Source organism: Musa acuminata, chromosome BXJ1-7, assembly GCF_036884655.1.
Source record: "Musa acuminata AAA Group cultivar baxijiao chromosome BXJ1-7, Cavendish_Baxijiao_AAA, whole genome shotgun sequence".
Classification (NCBI taxonomy): Eukaryota; Viridiplantae; Streptophyta; class Magnoliopsida; order Zingiberales; family Musaceae; genus Musa; species Musa acuminata.
In genome coordinates, this window is record NC_088333.1 from 1,754,421 (window position 1) to 1,769,493 (window position 15,073).

The window sequence follows — 15,073 nt, forward strand, 5'->3', positions numbered from 1 at the left end:
TCTCTGTATAAATATTTAATTGGAAAGAAACTTACTTTTGGAGAAAAAATACTATTTTTTCTTTAATGTTTGTAGTGAATCCTATGGTTATTTCATTCTTTTTGTTCGAATTTCTTTTTTTTCTTCTTGAACAATTTGGTAATAATGATAGAATTATTGTAAAATTTTCAAAATAAACTCAATATTTTGTATTGACAACTAATAAATTCAATGAATAAGAAGAAACAATATTATCCAAATTATCTAATGAAAAATAAAATAGCAAAATTGATCGGACTTTGAAATGTTAACAGCCAAATTCTGAAATAAAAACTTTCCTACTCGCATTATTTGTTTCCATCGTTGGAATTATAGACGTAAAAATCATGATTATATTATTATTATATAAAAAAAATTAAAGTACACAACGATAAATTATATTTACGAAATATGCCTCTCAATGCCAAAAATCTTTATTTGATTTGTAAGTGTATCATCATTAGATCTGAGAGCCATAACAATAAGAAAAACTAGATTCGCTTTCTCCATCTTTCATATCCTTCGTAAAAATGATAGATTAAGGACTAAGAGAGATTGAGAATATTTACAATCTCAATGACTAATATATCATCGCTAAGAGGTCTGATGAGAGAGTTTAGAATGATAAATATGAGAGTTTTTCCCATCAAAATGATATGGTAAGGAATCATGCTATAATTATTATTTTTTCTATTGATTGATAATCGTCATCAAAATCTAATTAAATATATAATATATCTTACATAATTAAATAGGATCACATAATCTAACATTCTCTCACCTAGCTCATTAATTAGTAAGACATAAAAAATAAATTTAAAATAAAATAAAATAATTTTTTATTTAAAAATAATTTTACCTAATTTAATTTAAAAAAAATAAAAAAAATATTTTATATATGACCATGAAGTTTAAAACAAGTTAATAAGTACAATAACCACAATAATACTATATTAACTTCAATTATCAAAACGATCACATGATATTAATATCATATTTCTTTTTATTTACCACAATTCTATTAACTATTGCTAATGTAATACACAATAACCCATGTAATCTATCTTACCAAATCAATCTATTATTATATTCAGCTATTATAAACATAAATATAAATAAGATAATAGAAACAAATAATTTTAATTAATCGAAAAATTATTAATAATAGAATCCATCTAAATATTTATCATCAAATCTGTTATGACTTAATTATAAGCCTTATACTAGGAACATATTTTTTAAATATTTTAGACTATAAAACTTTTATAAAAAAATCAATAATCATCGATTTAGAGCTCTAAAAATTCAACTGAGAATTATATTCTCTATAAACATGAGAGAAAAAATCAGGAACAAATTATTCATTACATCTCACTCTCCCTCTACTAAATTTAAAATTTTATAAGATATTAATAAAAAATTAAACTCTAATTTTAATTTTTTTTACAGGACTCATTCTCTTACTTAGAATTCAGGACATATGATTATGAAAATCTTAAAAATACTTATATTAAAAAAAAACAATTAAGATGGATGAGAATCCTATATCCATACACAAATAAATTAAAATATCTTTTAAAATCTCAATAAAGGCAAACCGATCAAATGCTTTATTTTTTATAATAACTTTTAAAAAGAAAAAAAAATTATTTTGATTATTGAATTATATATATAATTGGGTTTATTGATTGTTTAATTAAATCAAAAATATTTTAACACTAGGATACACATTGCCAAATATGATCAATCTAAAAGATCCTATTCTTTTGTATCAACAAATGACTTCAATGAGTGTAAGTTAGAATAACAAATTGAAATTTGTGTATTGACATGTGAAGATTACCAATAAATAACTGGCTCCTATTGCCACGTCTTTTTCGAGGGCACATCTGCACCGTCCAAAGGTCATCCTACGGTGGAGATTGACGATCGGCCCGCTAATACGTTTGATCCCGCATCTACGAAGTGAGCCATCAGTCGTCACGTACGCATCCGCTCTACGCGAGCATATTCTGACCTCTTTACACAACCCATTGTGATCAAACCCTAACCCTAATTTAAGCTCGAATTCGAGCCCAAACCCAAATCACCTCTTGTTTTCCGTCCTGTATCGATCCGTTCGCGGAAGGGCAGAAGCGGGAGCAGACATGCCGACGGCTGAGGAAGCCGAGCAAGAGCGCGCTGTATTCGAGGACGAAGAGGACTCCACTTCCGGGAGCGACGACAGCGAAGACGACAACGGTGCCAACGGCCGGGCCCCGCCGCCGCCTCCGCCGATGCAATGTCAGACGGTGCCGCTCGCCGGCAATGTTATCCCTTTGGCGTCCTCCCATCATGTCGGAGACCCTAACCCCAACCGTATCCCTAATACCTCCGGTCCTGCCGCCCCCCAGAACGGCGCGAACCCGGTCGTTCGTGTCTCTGCAGCCATCTCCACTTCTTCCGGCGCTGGCCTCTTCATTTCATCCTCCTCCGTTCCAGTCTCCGTCGCCACTGCCTCCGAGGAGAGGAGGTCCCTCGCCGTCGTCTCCTTCGATGAGTCCCGCCGGCTTTTCCAGCGACTTTGGACTGACGAGGAGGAGATCAAGATCCTCCAGAGGTTCTTGGGGTTCACCTCGAGGCGAGGTACCACCTTCGCCTCCCACCAGTACGACACCGGCCCCTTCTATGAGGAGATAAAGAAGCGGCTCCACTTTGAGTTCACCAAGAACCAGCTTATTGAAAAGCTCCGCCGTCTGAAGAAGAAGTATCGGAACTGCGTCAGTAGGATGCGGTCCATGGGAAAAGACTTCGCCTTTAAGGGCACCCACGAGCGGGCCATCTATGACATCGCTCGCAACATCTGGAGTGCAAGCGTCAAGAGGGCCCACGAGAGCGATGACGAGGACCTGAATGCCCCAAGCGCCATCATGTCCAACGAGATTATTACGGTTCCTATTGATGAGGGTCCTTTAAGTTCTGGTAGAACGATCTCGAGATCAAGAAGGCACTTGAGAAGAAGGGTGACTGAAGGGACTGCAGCTGCGGTTGCATTTGGGGGAGTTGGCGTGGAGAATTCCACCTCGGTGATGCACACACCTTTTGCTTCGGCATCCAATGTGCCAAACATCATAGAGGAGACAGTGAAGAGCTGCCTCTTGCCGCTGTTTAAGGAGCTGATCAATTCCATTATTGGGGGGCCTCTGGGTTCAGGATTTAGTCCAGGGACATCACCATTGAACCTGCTGCCTCTTAGCCTTGAAGGTAGTTCTTTGATGGCTCCGGGGATGCCTGTGGATGACAATTGGAGAAAGCAGCAGATTCTGGAACTGGAGATTTACTTGAACCGGCTAGATCTTGTATGGGACCACATCAAGTTGACATTGGATGAGCTCAAGTCTGCAGGAAGCTGATTAAAGGTCTTGCTGGAAAGCTTGTAGCTCTTAGTGCAGGCTCCTGCTTTTATTTATGATTCTTGTTTATCTGGATGGTAGTGGTTATAGTTGACTGCTAAATTAGTGATGCTCTCCCTAATAATAGTCTATTTAGTGTTTATTTCTTTTGGTAATTCTATCTATCCATCTTTTTCCTTTTGGAAGAAGACATAGGCAAAAAGGAAATGTACATATTTTACTTATGTTTCTTTCTTTTCGTTCTCATCTGCATGTTGCTTATGTTTAATATATATATGTCCCCTAGATTTTGATTTTGCTTCATCACGTTGCTGATTGGATGTGACTACTTGTTTCTGCTATGATGTTGTCATATTGTCATAATTATGAACAACTAGTGGAGCTCTAGAAATACATGGCTATGTGAAATAAGACATTGCCACTTAGCATTTGAAGAAATGATGTAGGATTACATTACAAAACGTTGTTAGGCATGTCTGTTGGTTCTGGAGATGCTTAATCTTGAAGCTATAGCTACTGGCTTACACACTGTAGACCAATTTATGCTCAGGTTGTGATTATTTTCACTACAAGGGAGTAGGATTTAATATGTTTAATAATACACGGGGAGGCTCTCTGTGCTTAGTCCTACATGGGACTCCGAATGATGATCTATATCGAAGATCTTTCTACCTAATAGCCCTGCACCAGAAAAACTGAAAATGAGATCTTTTAACCCATAGCGCTGCATCAGAAAAGCTGAAAATGGGTGGAATTGTCAGACTAGGATGGCCTAATATGGATAACATGTGCTTAATACTTGGTTAATTACAAATATGGTGTTTAACTGTAGTGTGTGAACTCATCCAAGCACATAACTGCCTGGTGCATAAATTTTTATTGATAATTTACAGGTAACAATTTACAACATTGGCCATTGTACGTGGGTGTTCATGGTACTGCACAGCTCATATTTTTTATTGGATTCAGAACTATATTATAGTGTATATTAAAATATTTCATATACTGTGTTAATAATAAATGGGAATTTTTTGTCTATGGTCAATCAACAATCTATACGATGATTTCTTAAGAAATCTTAAGGTAACTGATTCCATAAACATGGATCGTACATTAGTTTATTAAATAATAGTAATAATGAAACAACAGCAGTAAGTAGGAAATATAAACTACATATATGATCATATGAAGTGTGCATATGGGCCCCCACGGGTTTGTGTGGTTTATTCTGATGCAATTTACATAAATAGATCACAAATTGAAGCCGCATAGGTCTTCTGACAGTGCAGTCACATGTAATGCACACTGTATTTGGTTCATTGCAAATATAAATTATTTGTAATGAAATAATTTGTCCTAAGAATTGTTAAATATTTTTTATTCTTAAGACGATAACCAATTCTCGGTGCTCTGACAGATAGCACCGAATTGTATCACGTGTTTTCATATTCTTAGGAGGTTTTAGATCAATACCGATTGATTCCTTAGCATGTTTTAGGGTAAAGCTGAGCGAACTTAATCCATCTCTGTTGATTTGATATGGGATTGGTTTGAAACACCTAAGCAGCAAAGCTTGATGTTTTAAGATGTTACATGCTGCTGAATTTGGACATTACTTTAATATTGCCTGGTATGCTTTTCTTCAGATCATTAGATTGACAAAAGAGACAAGATTGAGTTTTTTAATTAAAGATCTAGTACATTGCTTGATGCGAGGATAACATTATCTTCTCCACAAGGAAGCCCCTTTATTTATTGTAATTGTTTAGCAAGAGATCTTTGCTCTTTCTATGTTTCGAGCAACATTTGAAGTTGATTGTGCTGATCAGTTTTCCTTATATGTGTGATATCAATATATTGCATCTTTTAAACAGTTTAAGACCTCGATTTTAAAAGTCTATATATTTGTTGTCAGTTGTTTGACTTAGCTGTTTGCATGATTATTTAGCAATGACTACTGGGATGTAAGTAAACTTGTATTGTGGTTCACTTGGAGTATTCTTGGAAATTACTTGGCTTGTATCTGTTCTTGCGTTAGTAATTTGAACAGTCTCGTATGTCAAGAAACAAAGGTGTCAAGCAAGTTGATTTTACTATTTTTCTTCTTCTCACAAACTATTACATGAATCTTGCAGATGACTTACTTTCTGTAGAAGCAAGGGAATAGGACTGTGATTGCAAAGCTTTTCTTCATAGACACTCAGATAGAAGACTGGGTAGACAACCATTATTGTCTGACCGGGTAGCCCTTTTAGAATTCCAAAGTTTCTTCATATCAAATTGTTCCTAAGACCGATAGCCATTTTGCAGAGACAGGCTTTCTTGCTTGCATCGACTCTGTTGGCATTTGTCAAAGGACCGTGGACATTGATGCTTCAAGATAGATATGGAAAATTTGAATCTCCCAGGTATTTTCCTTGGACTGGAAATTTTTAGGTACCTTTTAACTGTGAGTATTTTGCTAAGGATATAATTGTCATTCCCTTTTCAGAATAGAGAGCTTAATGCGAAAAAGAAAAAAAAAATCATATTATCCAGTGATGGATGAGGAACTGTTAGCCTCATCAAGAATGAAGTGTTTTTACTTTGTTGTGATGATGGCTACAGAATCGATTGAAGTTGATATGAGACTCTTGTTTTGGTGAATGTCTTCCTGTGTACTCCGAGGGTTTTTCATGGACTTGATTAGAGATTAATTATCTATGTTCAAAGGAGTTGTTGATCTTCTGTAAATGGGAGATTGGTGGAAGAGGAATGTGCTTAGTGCGAAGCTTTATTGAAGTAAGTAGATTATTTGCGCTAGCATTTAACCAATTTTGAACTTTCATACGGTATAGAATTTGTAATTAATATTTGAGATTTAAAAAATATATATTTAGGCATTTGCTTGGTGAACGGGTCGGGCAGCTTAGTCTGACTTGGCTGGGTCAGGATCACAGGCAGGTTAGTCTTGACCTGAGTTGGTTAGTCTGGATCTCTATTTATGTGAACTTTAGAAAGACAAATGTATAAAAAGATTTATTTGTGTGATGGTTTGTCTCAAACAAAGTTGATAGGTCAACTAGTCCATGTTTGATATCATAACCGACTTAATATTTGGGTATGGTGAGAGGACTCGAGTAAGAAAGAGATATTCATAGATGAAGTTAGAGGACTTGTCGTGGAGTCATCATTGGACTATATCTCACATGCACCATATTATATGATTTGAACCGGTTACGTTAGGTATTAACGAGGATATTAAGCTATTAAGTGGAAAAAATTATAACACTCCGATTAGTTTCACATAGTTTCACATCGACAAGACTGATGAGTGTACTATTATTAACTTTAGTTTAAATATTTTGACCAAAGATTTGAGTCAAGCAAAATTGATAAATCAATTAGCTAACGAGTTATGATATATTTTACTCGATGCGATTGATAGGATTAGAGTATCCCTTTTATAAGTAATACATTAACCCAAAATATAATCGATAAAAAAATATATCTAAATTATCTTAGACATAAAAAATTTAACTATCAAAGTGTCCAATATGCTTTGTGCATAATCTATTAGTTTAGGACATACTTATCGAAATATCTGATGCAAAGTATGTCATTGCGTATAATACATCCACTCAAGACATAAAATATCCTAACAAGACAAACACATAATAGATCGACCCAAGACATAATTACCATAGTGACTGGCTCAGTCGAGTAACTTTCCAACACATTGCAAGTAATACCATTGATGCATAGGATGATTCAAAAATATTTATTATTTTCTTTGAGGTAGATGATAAGAATATCTTGTTAAGTTAATTATGTGCTAATTAGGCTTTTAATACGTACTCAAAAAGCTTATATGAAAACATATATTTTCTAGTTAAAATTTTTTATACCATTAGAACATTAAACTCAAGGGCCACACTAACCAATAACTTGCAAGATATTGGTGAGGCTCAATCAAACTTATTAGTCTTGTCAAAGGTTGAGGGTTTAAGATGATAGTTAGTTTAATTAGTAAGGACTTTGATAGTTTATCGTAAAGTCCTGAAACTCATGGTTGATAGGTTTTTTTTCTCACTTTATACGTTCTATAGAAAACATGTAAGCTATTGGCTTCAAAAGATTACCATAACTACACACAAATTAATTTATAGTCTAACATATGATTCTAATAAATTATTGATATATCATATATAGTCGACACCTAATCAATAGTGTTACTTGATTTTAAAGAGAAATATTCCATCTAGATGGATGTTCAATCAAGACAGTTGGCATGACCCAACTTCCTCTCATGTCTTCTTTTATCTAACACTTCTAACGTGAAGGCATCTCCTATGTCTACTACTTTAGTTCAAATTTGCATTCTCCTAATACGTCTCTTGCATTTGTAATTCAAATCGACATATGTTGATGCTCGTGCAACTCCTATGTTTGACATTAGTAATTCATACAAATATGTCTCGATGCTCTTGTGCATCTTCTATATCCGATATTCTCTACATGGATAGCTTGCCCGAGCTAGAGCACATGTCTCGATTTCTTGATGTAGATAATTGTTGTTGAGTTTCCAAACTTATATTGTGCTCTGTGCTCTAGCTTGGGTAAGCTTTTTGGGAAGTATGATGAGAGATCAAATGTTGTAGTTATAATTGATAATTAATTAAAATTTGACACATGAAATCTAGTCAAGCTATGGATGACCGATTGAGGTGCAACATATATAGATTAGTGGGTTATTACAGCCCAACTAGCATGACATGATGACACCAAAGTTTGCCCATAGGGTTTCGTTTGACTCGCGAGTCAACTATCGAGGAAGAAAAACATAGAGGAGTGGCCAATTCAGATTATTTCATAGAGTCATCCCTTCAATGTTTTTTCTAGGCCTTGTTAAATAAGATAATTCAACCTTCTTCCTCTTAAAGTGAAATTAGTCCTTTTGTCAAACTTCGCCATAATAAAATCTATAAAAATAATTGGCATATTCTTATTAAGTCTTACTCAATTATGATCATCAACTTAATATGAAAAAATCGATTTGACTTGACATATCTAGTTTATTTATTAAGTCTGGATTGGCCAAAAATGGTGGAAATGGCATTATTCCCCATTACAATTATGGTTAGAGCTTGTCCATGTGGAGGAGTAATGTCCATCTCCGAAACTTGATAGTTGCTGTCTTTTGGTGCTTTATATGCTTTTGCCTAATCATCGAGCATAAGAAATACTTCACCTAATTAGGATGAACATGACACCTTGGTGCCTTCCTTCCTGGGCATATGCATTATGCGCGAAGATGCTTTCTTAAGTTAAAAATGCAATGGGCATATTGATATTTATGCCTCGCCTCGAGTGGATATACTATGTGTGGAAAGATATTTTATTGGATTACATAGCACTTGATGTTCTAATATTAATATTTTGGATGGACGATGAAGTTTTGCATATGAAGATTGTTTTCATAATTAAGATGCATCATGTGTTTGTAAACATAAAATCTATGATATACTATATGTGACGTGGAAAAACTTTTATGCTATGATTGAAATCAAATAACATTAGATTGGATTTACGATACATGCCTTTTGATATTATCTAAAAAAAAAATCTCTGTATGATCTGCAAATGTACTATTCGTGAATCAGAATATCATAGTGATGTCGATTTGCAAAGAGAACTAGATACTCTTTTTTCCCTCATCTTATCTTTTCATCGGATCACTTAGATTGATGGATTAGGGAGGTTGAGAGAGAAATCGTAATCTCTTAATTACGTCTTTTATAACAAGTGTCGTTTAGCCTCTAGAGGTCATATCTATTTATAGGTAAGAGCAGAGGGTTTAAGATAATTTATTAGGAGAATTTCTCCCATCAAGAGCATCCCCTAAGGAATTTTACTATAACATGGACTTCATTTTTATTGATCAATATTTATCATCAGAATCCAATTGATTTTATTATATATATTATATAATTATAAAGGACAATGCAATCAAACAGTGCTTTGATGATATGATATGATACGGGCACCAATAGGCTTTGTACGTGTGCTGTCAATATTAGTATAAGCGAAGGAGATCCCTAGCGAGACAATTGGTTGGGTCAAGTTTCAACGGGCCAAAGAAGTTTTGGGTATGGATCTTACTTGGGCTGATCAAAGCTGATCAGGTCGGGCCCATAATTGGTTGGGTCAAGCTCTTATTGGGTCGACCCCTTGGTGGGCCATTTTTGGCCCATCACAAGTTGGTTCGACTTCGGTCAGGTCAGTTCATGACGGGCCCATAATTGGTCGGGTCAGCTCTTATTGGGTCGAACCCTTAGTGGGCCACGTTTGGCCCATCACAAGTTGGGTCCTCTCGAACTTACCCTGATAAAGTCGGGTTGGGCTTGATCACAAAGTTAGGTCGGACTGTTGACTAGTTGGGCTCGGCCCGTCGGTAAGGTCGAGTCCATGGATTTGAATCAGTCGCTTGTGTGCTCGTCTTGGTTGGGTGTCAAGTGCAACCCAGACATTTTTATGCTTAACGTTATCAAAATTATCATCAAATTTTGGGTGTCGTCGACTCAACCAGTAGAAGTTTGAGATAATCTACCTTCACAGCAACGTAGCTTTCATGATTGTTTGCCTTAGTTTCCATTTCAAATCAGATATAATTGCCCCATGATCAAGTTGACTCAAGTGTCATTTGTTCGGTGATCACCGACTAGTCTAGTTTGATAACTATGGATGGTTGTCATAGTCATGCTTATTAATGTTCGTAGGCATGAAGCGATCAAGTCTCAGCCAGCTAATAAGCCTTTGTGATCCATCTCAAGTCTGTTTCATTGACCGTAAACATATGTCTGTTTCATTGACCGTAAACATATATGGATATCCTGATAGCAGATAAGATTTTTCAGTAAATCTCTTTATTTTATTGAAGGAAATCCTCTAATAAAAAAGGAAATGTTAATGCATTCAAGCTTCTTAACTTCTTCAATAATTATTTTTATTTTCTAACATATCCAACTATGAATTTACCACACGATCAATTAAATTATTCGAGGATCCATGAACAGTTGTGGCCTTAGTTACGGTCACACAAAGTCTAGCTATGATTGAGGCAATGTCATGTCGTACGATGGACACACGGTTTATGGCACGTTGATGTGGTTAAACGTCGCATCGTCGTGCTTAATTTATTAGCATACCATGTGATTGATTAAAGGAGATATCAATGACTTCGTTCGAGTCCAAAGCAGATGTGAAATGTTGATTCGTGTGCATGAAACCAGTGATACTGATGCAGAGAGCTCTGCGGGCCCATTCATAGAGACACCACAACGAACAGAGGTTAGAGTGGCTGCTTCTTTGCATTGACTTAATTTGTTGTTGATTACTGGTAGTACAGCTCTCGACTGCAGAAACAAGATTACGTGTGTACGTCCGATCCCATCGATGCTCGAATATAAAACCTATTATTTACTGTTTTAAATTAAATATTGATTCTTTAATCTACGAGGTTAATTTTGATGTAACTAATAGGCTTTATAGCATTCATGTGCAACAAATTACATATATCGAGGAAGATATCTCGAAGCATCGTAAAACTTAAATGATCGAATAAGTGACGAAAAGTTATTGTAATATGAGAGAATATTATAGATAAATCATAGTTATCTTTTCATTAAATCACTTAGATTGATGGATTAGGGAGGTTGAGAGAGAAATCGTAATCTTTTAACTACGTCTCTTAATTATAGATTTTAAATATTATTTTAAATATTTAAAATCTATAATTAAAAAATAAAATGACAAGTATTTTAATCCACTCTGGAATTACTATAAATCTGACCTTCAAAATCCTCTTTAACAATCTATCTATAAGATTACTAAGATCGGATCGTGTTCATGCCCCGGGATCTTTGTCGATGTTCAGAATCCAACTTCAGGGGTCGGTCTACACCTCCCAAAAATTTTGGTGTGTAGGTGCAAGAACATGAGGTCCACTCGATCCTACGAAAGCTTGCAATGTCTTACACGAGTAGTCACATCCCCACATAAGATATTTATATGATGATGTCTGTACTTTGTAATGCTTCCGAGTGCTCACAACCAAAATCTCATTCATTCTCGGTGACATGTTTGGTGCGTAATAGTGCACAGGTGAACGGAGAGAGACTGCCCTTTGCTTTTCCCCAAAGCGAAAGAGACGACCAACCAAGCATACAAAGAAAGGGAACATGCCAAGTCTCGTCGGCACAAATTGCTTGGAAAAGTATAATCGAATGTAGTCCTCAAAAAATCTATTCATAGAAATTGTCTTCTTTATTCCCTCGAAGACTCTGTGAGGTTTTATACTTGCTAAAGATGAATTATTTATCTCGTTCTTCAGACTCTGTGACAGAATATTTAGGTCGCAGTAGAATTTTGTGACATGATAATAATGTATGATCTTCTCTGAGTTTGCTCAGTGAGATGTCGCCCTAATCTGGTAGTGTTGTTTATGTTCATGGTTTGTGCCCTGCCAAAGTTGCTTTCGACTTTCGTCTGCGGTGCAGCCTTTTCCATGTAATGAAGTCCAGCTAACAAAGTCCAGAGATCTTTGACAACTTGTATCAGATACTGCCAGCTTTAGGAAGCAGCAATTCTTTTGAGGTGGAGAAGTTTCCCATGGAAAACGAATCATGTGAAAGCAAGACTTTCTTGGATCCGCGTCCATAGATTTTCCCAGTGATTGACTTGGGAAAGAAAAGTCGAGAGATCAGAAATGCAAAGGAAGGAGAAGCATTGCAAAAGTCCAGAGTTGGGGAGCCTAAGTATTGAATAATTCGGAAGACCTGAGCGTTGGAACACTCAAAACTCAACTCGGCCTGACGCCCGCCGGAAACATGCTGACTCTGAGAAGATCACCGGTACGTCATTGGAGAAATTTCTGGTTCGGCTTCTGTTCCCAGTCCACAGTTAAGGCGGCCAATAATGGAGGTTAGGTAGAACGTTAACTAGAAGTTCCTGTCATGGCGGCTCCGACTGAAATGTCATCTCTAGGGTTAGTCGAGTTCTGCCGGTGGAATGTTCGGTGGACGTACTTCGACAGCATACATATAATGAGCTTGAAATGCACAGCTATCTAACTTGGAAACGCCATGGAAGCGATCTCTTGTTTTGTTCTGTGGCTTCATCTGCACCAGTCAGTCAGTCAGCCAGCCAGTTCATCAGTTTCCCGGAAGACGACAGATGCATAAGGAACACAAATTTAATGGCCGACAACTACGTTGTTATGAACAGTAAGAACACTCCCGGCGGGAACATATTAATCTCTGCATCATTAACTGACATATTTCTGAAGTTTATTGGTGAGTGTCTACAAGAGAAAAAAACCTGTGGCCGAATCACTTCTTCCTGTCAACTATTTGTAATCTAATGGAAGAGTATTGTGCTTGTCGGATTCAACCCTTATCCGCGACAGATAGAAAACTGATCTATCGGATGAGTATATAGTACACTCGTGTTCATCGTCAAAACTATGTGATACAAAAAAACATCGAATAAATAAGTGGATTGGTCAAACCAAGTGAGAAAATGGAATTACATTAAATTCATAAATAATTTTAATTTTAATTTAAAAAATATTAATTCTATTGATTTTACTGACATAACTATGTAATCAATTCAAATCAATTAATCAAATAGGCCTAAAAATTCTTAAAATTTTAAAATTTTAAAATAAAATTGGTTTAAATAGTATTTTCGATGCAATTAGATTAAAATTTTTAATTTTATTTATTTAAAATATATATATATATATTAAATTATTTAAAAATATATATTGATTAATTAGACTGAATTAATCAATTTTAAACTAATTTAATTAGGTAGATCGAGAATCGGTTTTAGTTCGAACGTATCTTACTTTAATCGATTCAACTCGATTCGATCCTTAAATCGTTCTAAATGATTCACAAACCACGTTCCTTTCTCTAAGGCTGCTGAAAGAACAAGACAAAAGCCTATCATCTCGCAGTCATCTTCTTTAGACTAATGTAGACCATAATAAAGCATGACGTGAAAAGCTTTTAGGAAGGAGATCGTTTGGGTGTAGGGGGGAAGAACGGAAGACGTGGATCACCCGAGAATTCATTCTACCCTTCTCTCAAGCGTCTGTATTACGTGAGCCAAAACTGTAGCTCCAAAAATTCTCTGACCAAAGAAAGCCAAGCAATTCCTTCATAAGATTGCAAGTTAAACGTGGAAATGCAGCATCATATATTATATTATATGAGCATGGAGAACTGTTAAACACCTACCTGCTGCTCTTGAAGAGACTGATCTCTAGCAAGTTGGCGAGCTGGTGTCCTATGTCACAGGAGCACTTGTGATTACTGTATGTTTCATACCTCTAAAACCATTTTTTCTGGAGAGAGTCAACTCATCTCTGGCGTTATGTTGAAAAATAATGTGGTTTGTGCTTACTGTATGTTTCATACCTCTAAAACCATTTTTTCTGGAGAGAGTCAACTCATCTCTGGCGTTATGTTGAAAAATAATGTGGTATGATAGAAAAGTATCGATAATTTGTTAAGTTGTCTCAGATGCTATGACAAGATGATGCAAAGAGAACAAACTCATAAGTATCTTAAAGTGTTTGACATATGAGTGAATCTAATTTGTATGACATTGTCCAAAGAACATTCCAATGAATCTCTCTCTCTCTCTCTCTCTCTCTCTCTCTCTCTCTCTCTCGTAAGAATATGCAAGTGGAAGCTCAAAGCTTTTCTCTCAAAATTTACAAGATGCCCTCTTTCTTTTTCTCTAAATTTCAGAATTTATTTTTTTGTGCTTTTAACATTATTTAGTTATATACTATTATATTAAATGACGTGCTCACACGTTAATATTATTTAGTTATTTTAGATCCATGGCTTGTATAACAATGAATTAACTAAATTAGATGTGCCGATAGAGATTAGATTTCAAAATATAAACTTACAATTTTAATGCTACATGGGAAATCAGGAGGTTGAATTTAAAAATTATCAAAAAAAATCAAAATTTTATTGTAAATTGAATTTCTTCCCAAAATAATTATTGACATGTGCCGACAAATAATCGTACACTTCTGAACCTATTCAACATCATATCTTATTACATCTTTTGCTAGATCCCTAGCTAGTGGAGGCACTGTTTAATTTATTTTTGCTCAAATCACTATATACTTTTATCATTTATGCTTCCTGTAGTTAGATTCATTTGACAACCCCGATCATTAATCGAACCCATCTTTATTACTATTCGATAATGAATACTTAGTGATAGGGCATAATTTGGTAGCATTACCCCTAGGCAACCATCCACAACCACAGTGCCAACAAGAGCTTCGAAATCGACATAGTAGATCACATCAACACAACGCCTCGAACTCAACCACTGATGTACGACACTGCCCCAATGAGATAAGGATGTGGGTTTTTATACCCACACATGACGCTGATCTGCGCAGGACGATCGGTATCAACACAAAGGGTACGGGTTCGTCGCTTAAGAGGTTGACGGCCATTAATAGGTCGGGTACGATTAACCCCCATGTGTGGGTATAAAAACCCATTATCTGACCAACACGGAGAAGGTTTTTTCGGCTCAAGCATTATAGTCTCTCTCTCATTTAATAAAAAAACTAACTTAAGTTT

General features: G+C 35.7%; 1 protein-coding gene across 2 annotated transcripts; it reads left to right on the forward strand.

The window, feature by feature from the left end:
• Positions 1-2,010: 2,010 nt before the first annotated feature.
• On the forward strand, positions 2,011-6,094 carry LOC135679824 (probable transcription factor At5g28040). 2 transcript variants are annotated; one of them, XR_010515343.1, is made up of 3 exons: positions 2,011-3,416; positions 5,546-5,652; positions 5,721-6,094. XR_010515343.1 is itself a non-coding variant. In XM_065193806.1 (2 exons), exon 1 carries the CDS (start codon positions 2,166-2,168, stop codon positions 3,408-3,410), a length of 1,245 nt encoding a protein of 414 aa, XP_065049878.1. In that variant the 5' UTR covers positions 2,011-2,165; the 3' UTR covers positions 3,411-3,416; positions 5,546-6,094. The 2 variants fall into 2 exon arrangements, 1 of the variants encoding a protein (XP_065049878.1); XM_065193806.1 differs by having other exon boundaries at positions 5,546-6,094.
• Positions 6,095-15,073: the final 8,979 nt, after the last annotated feature.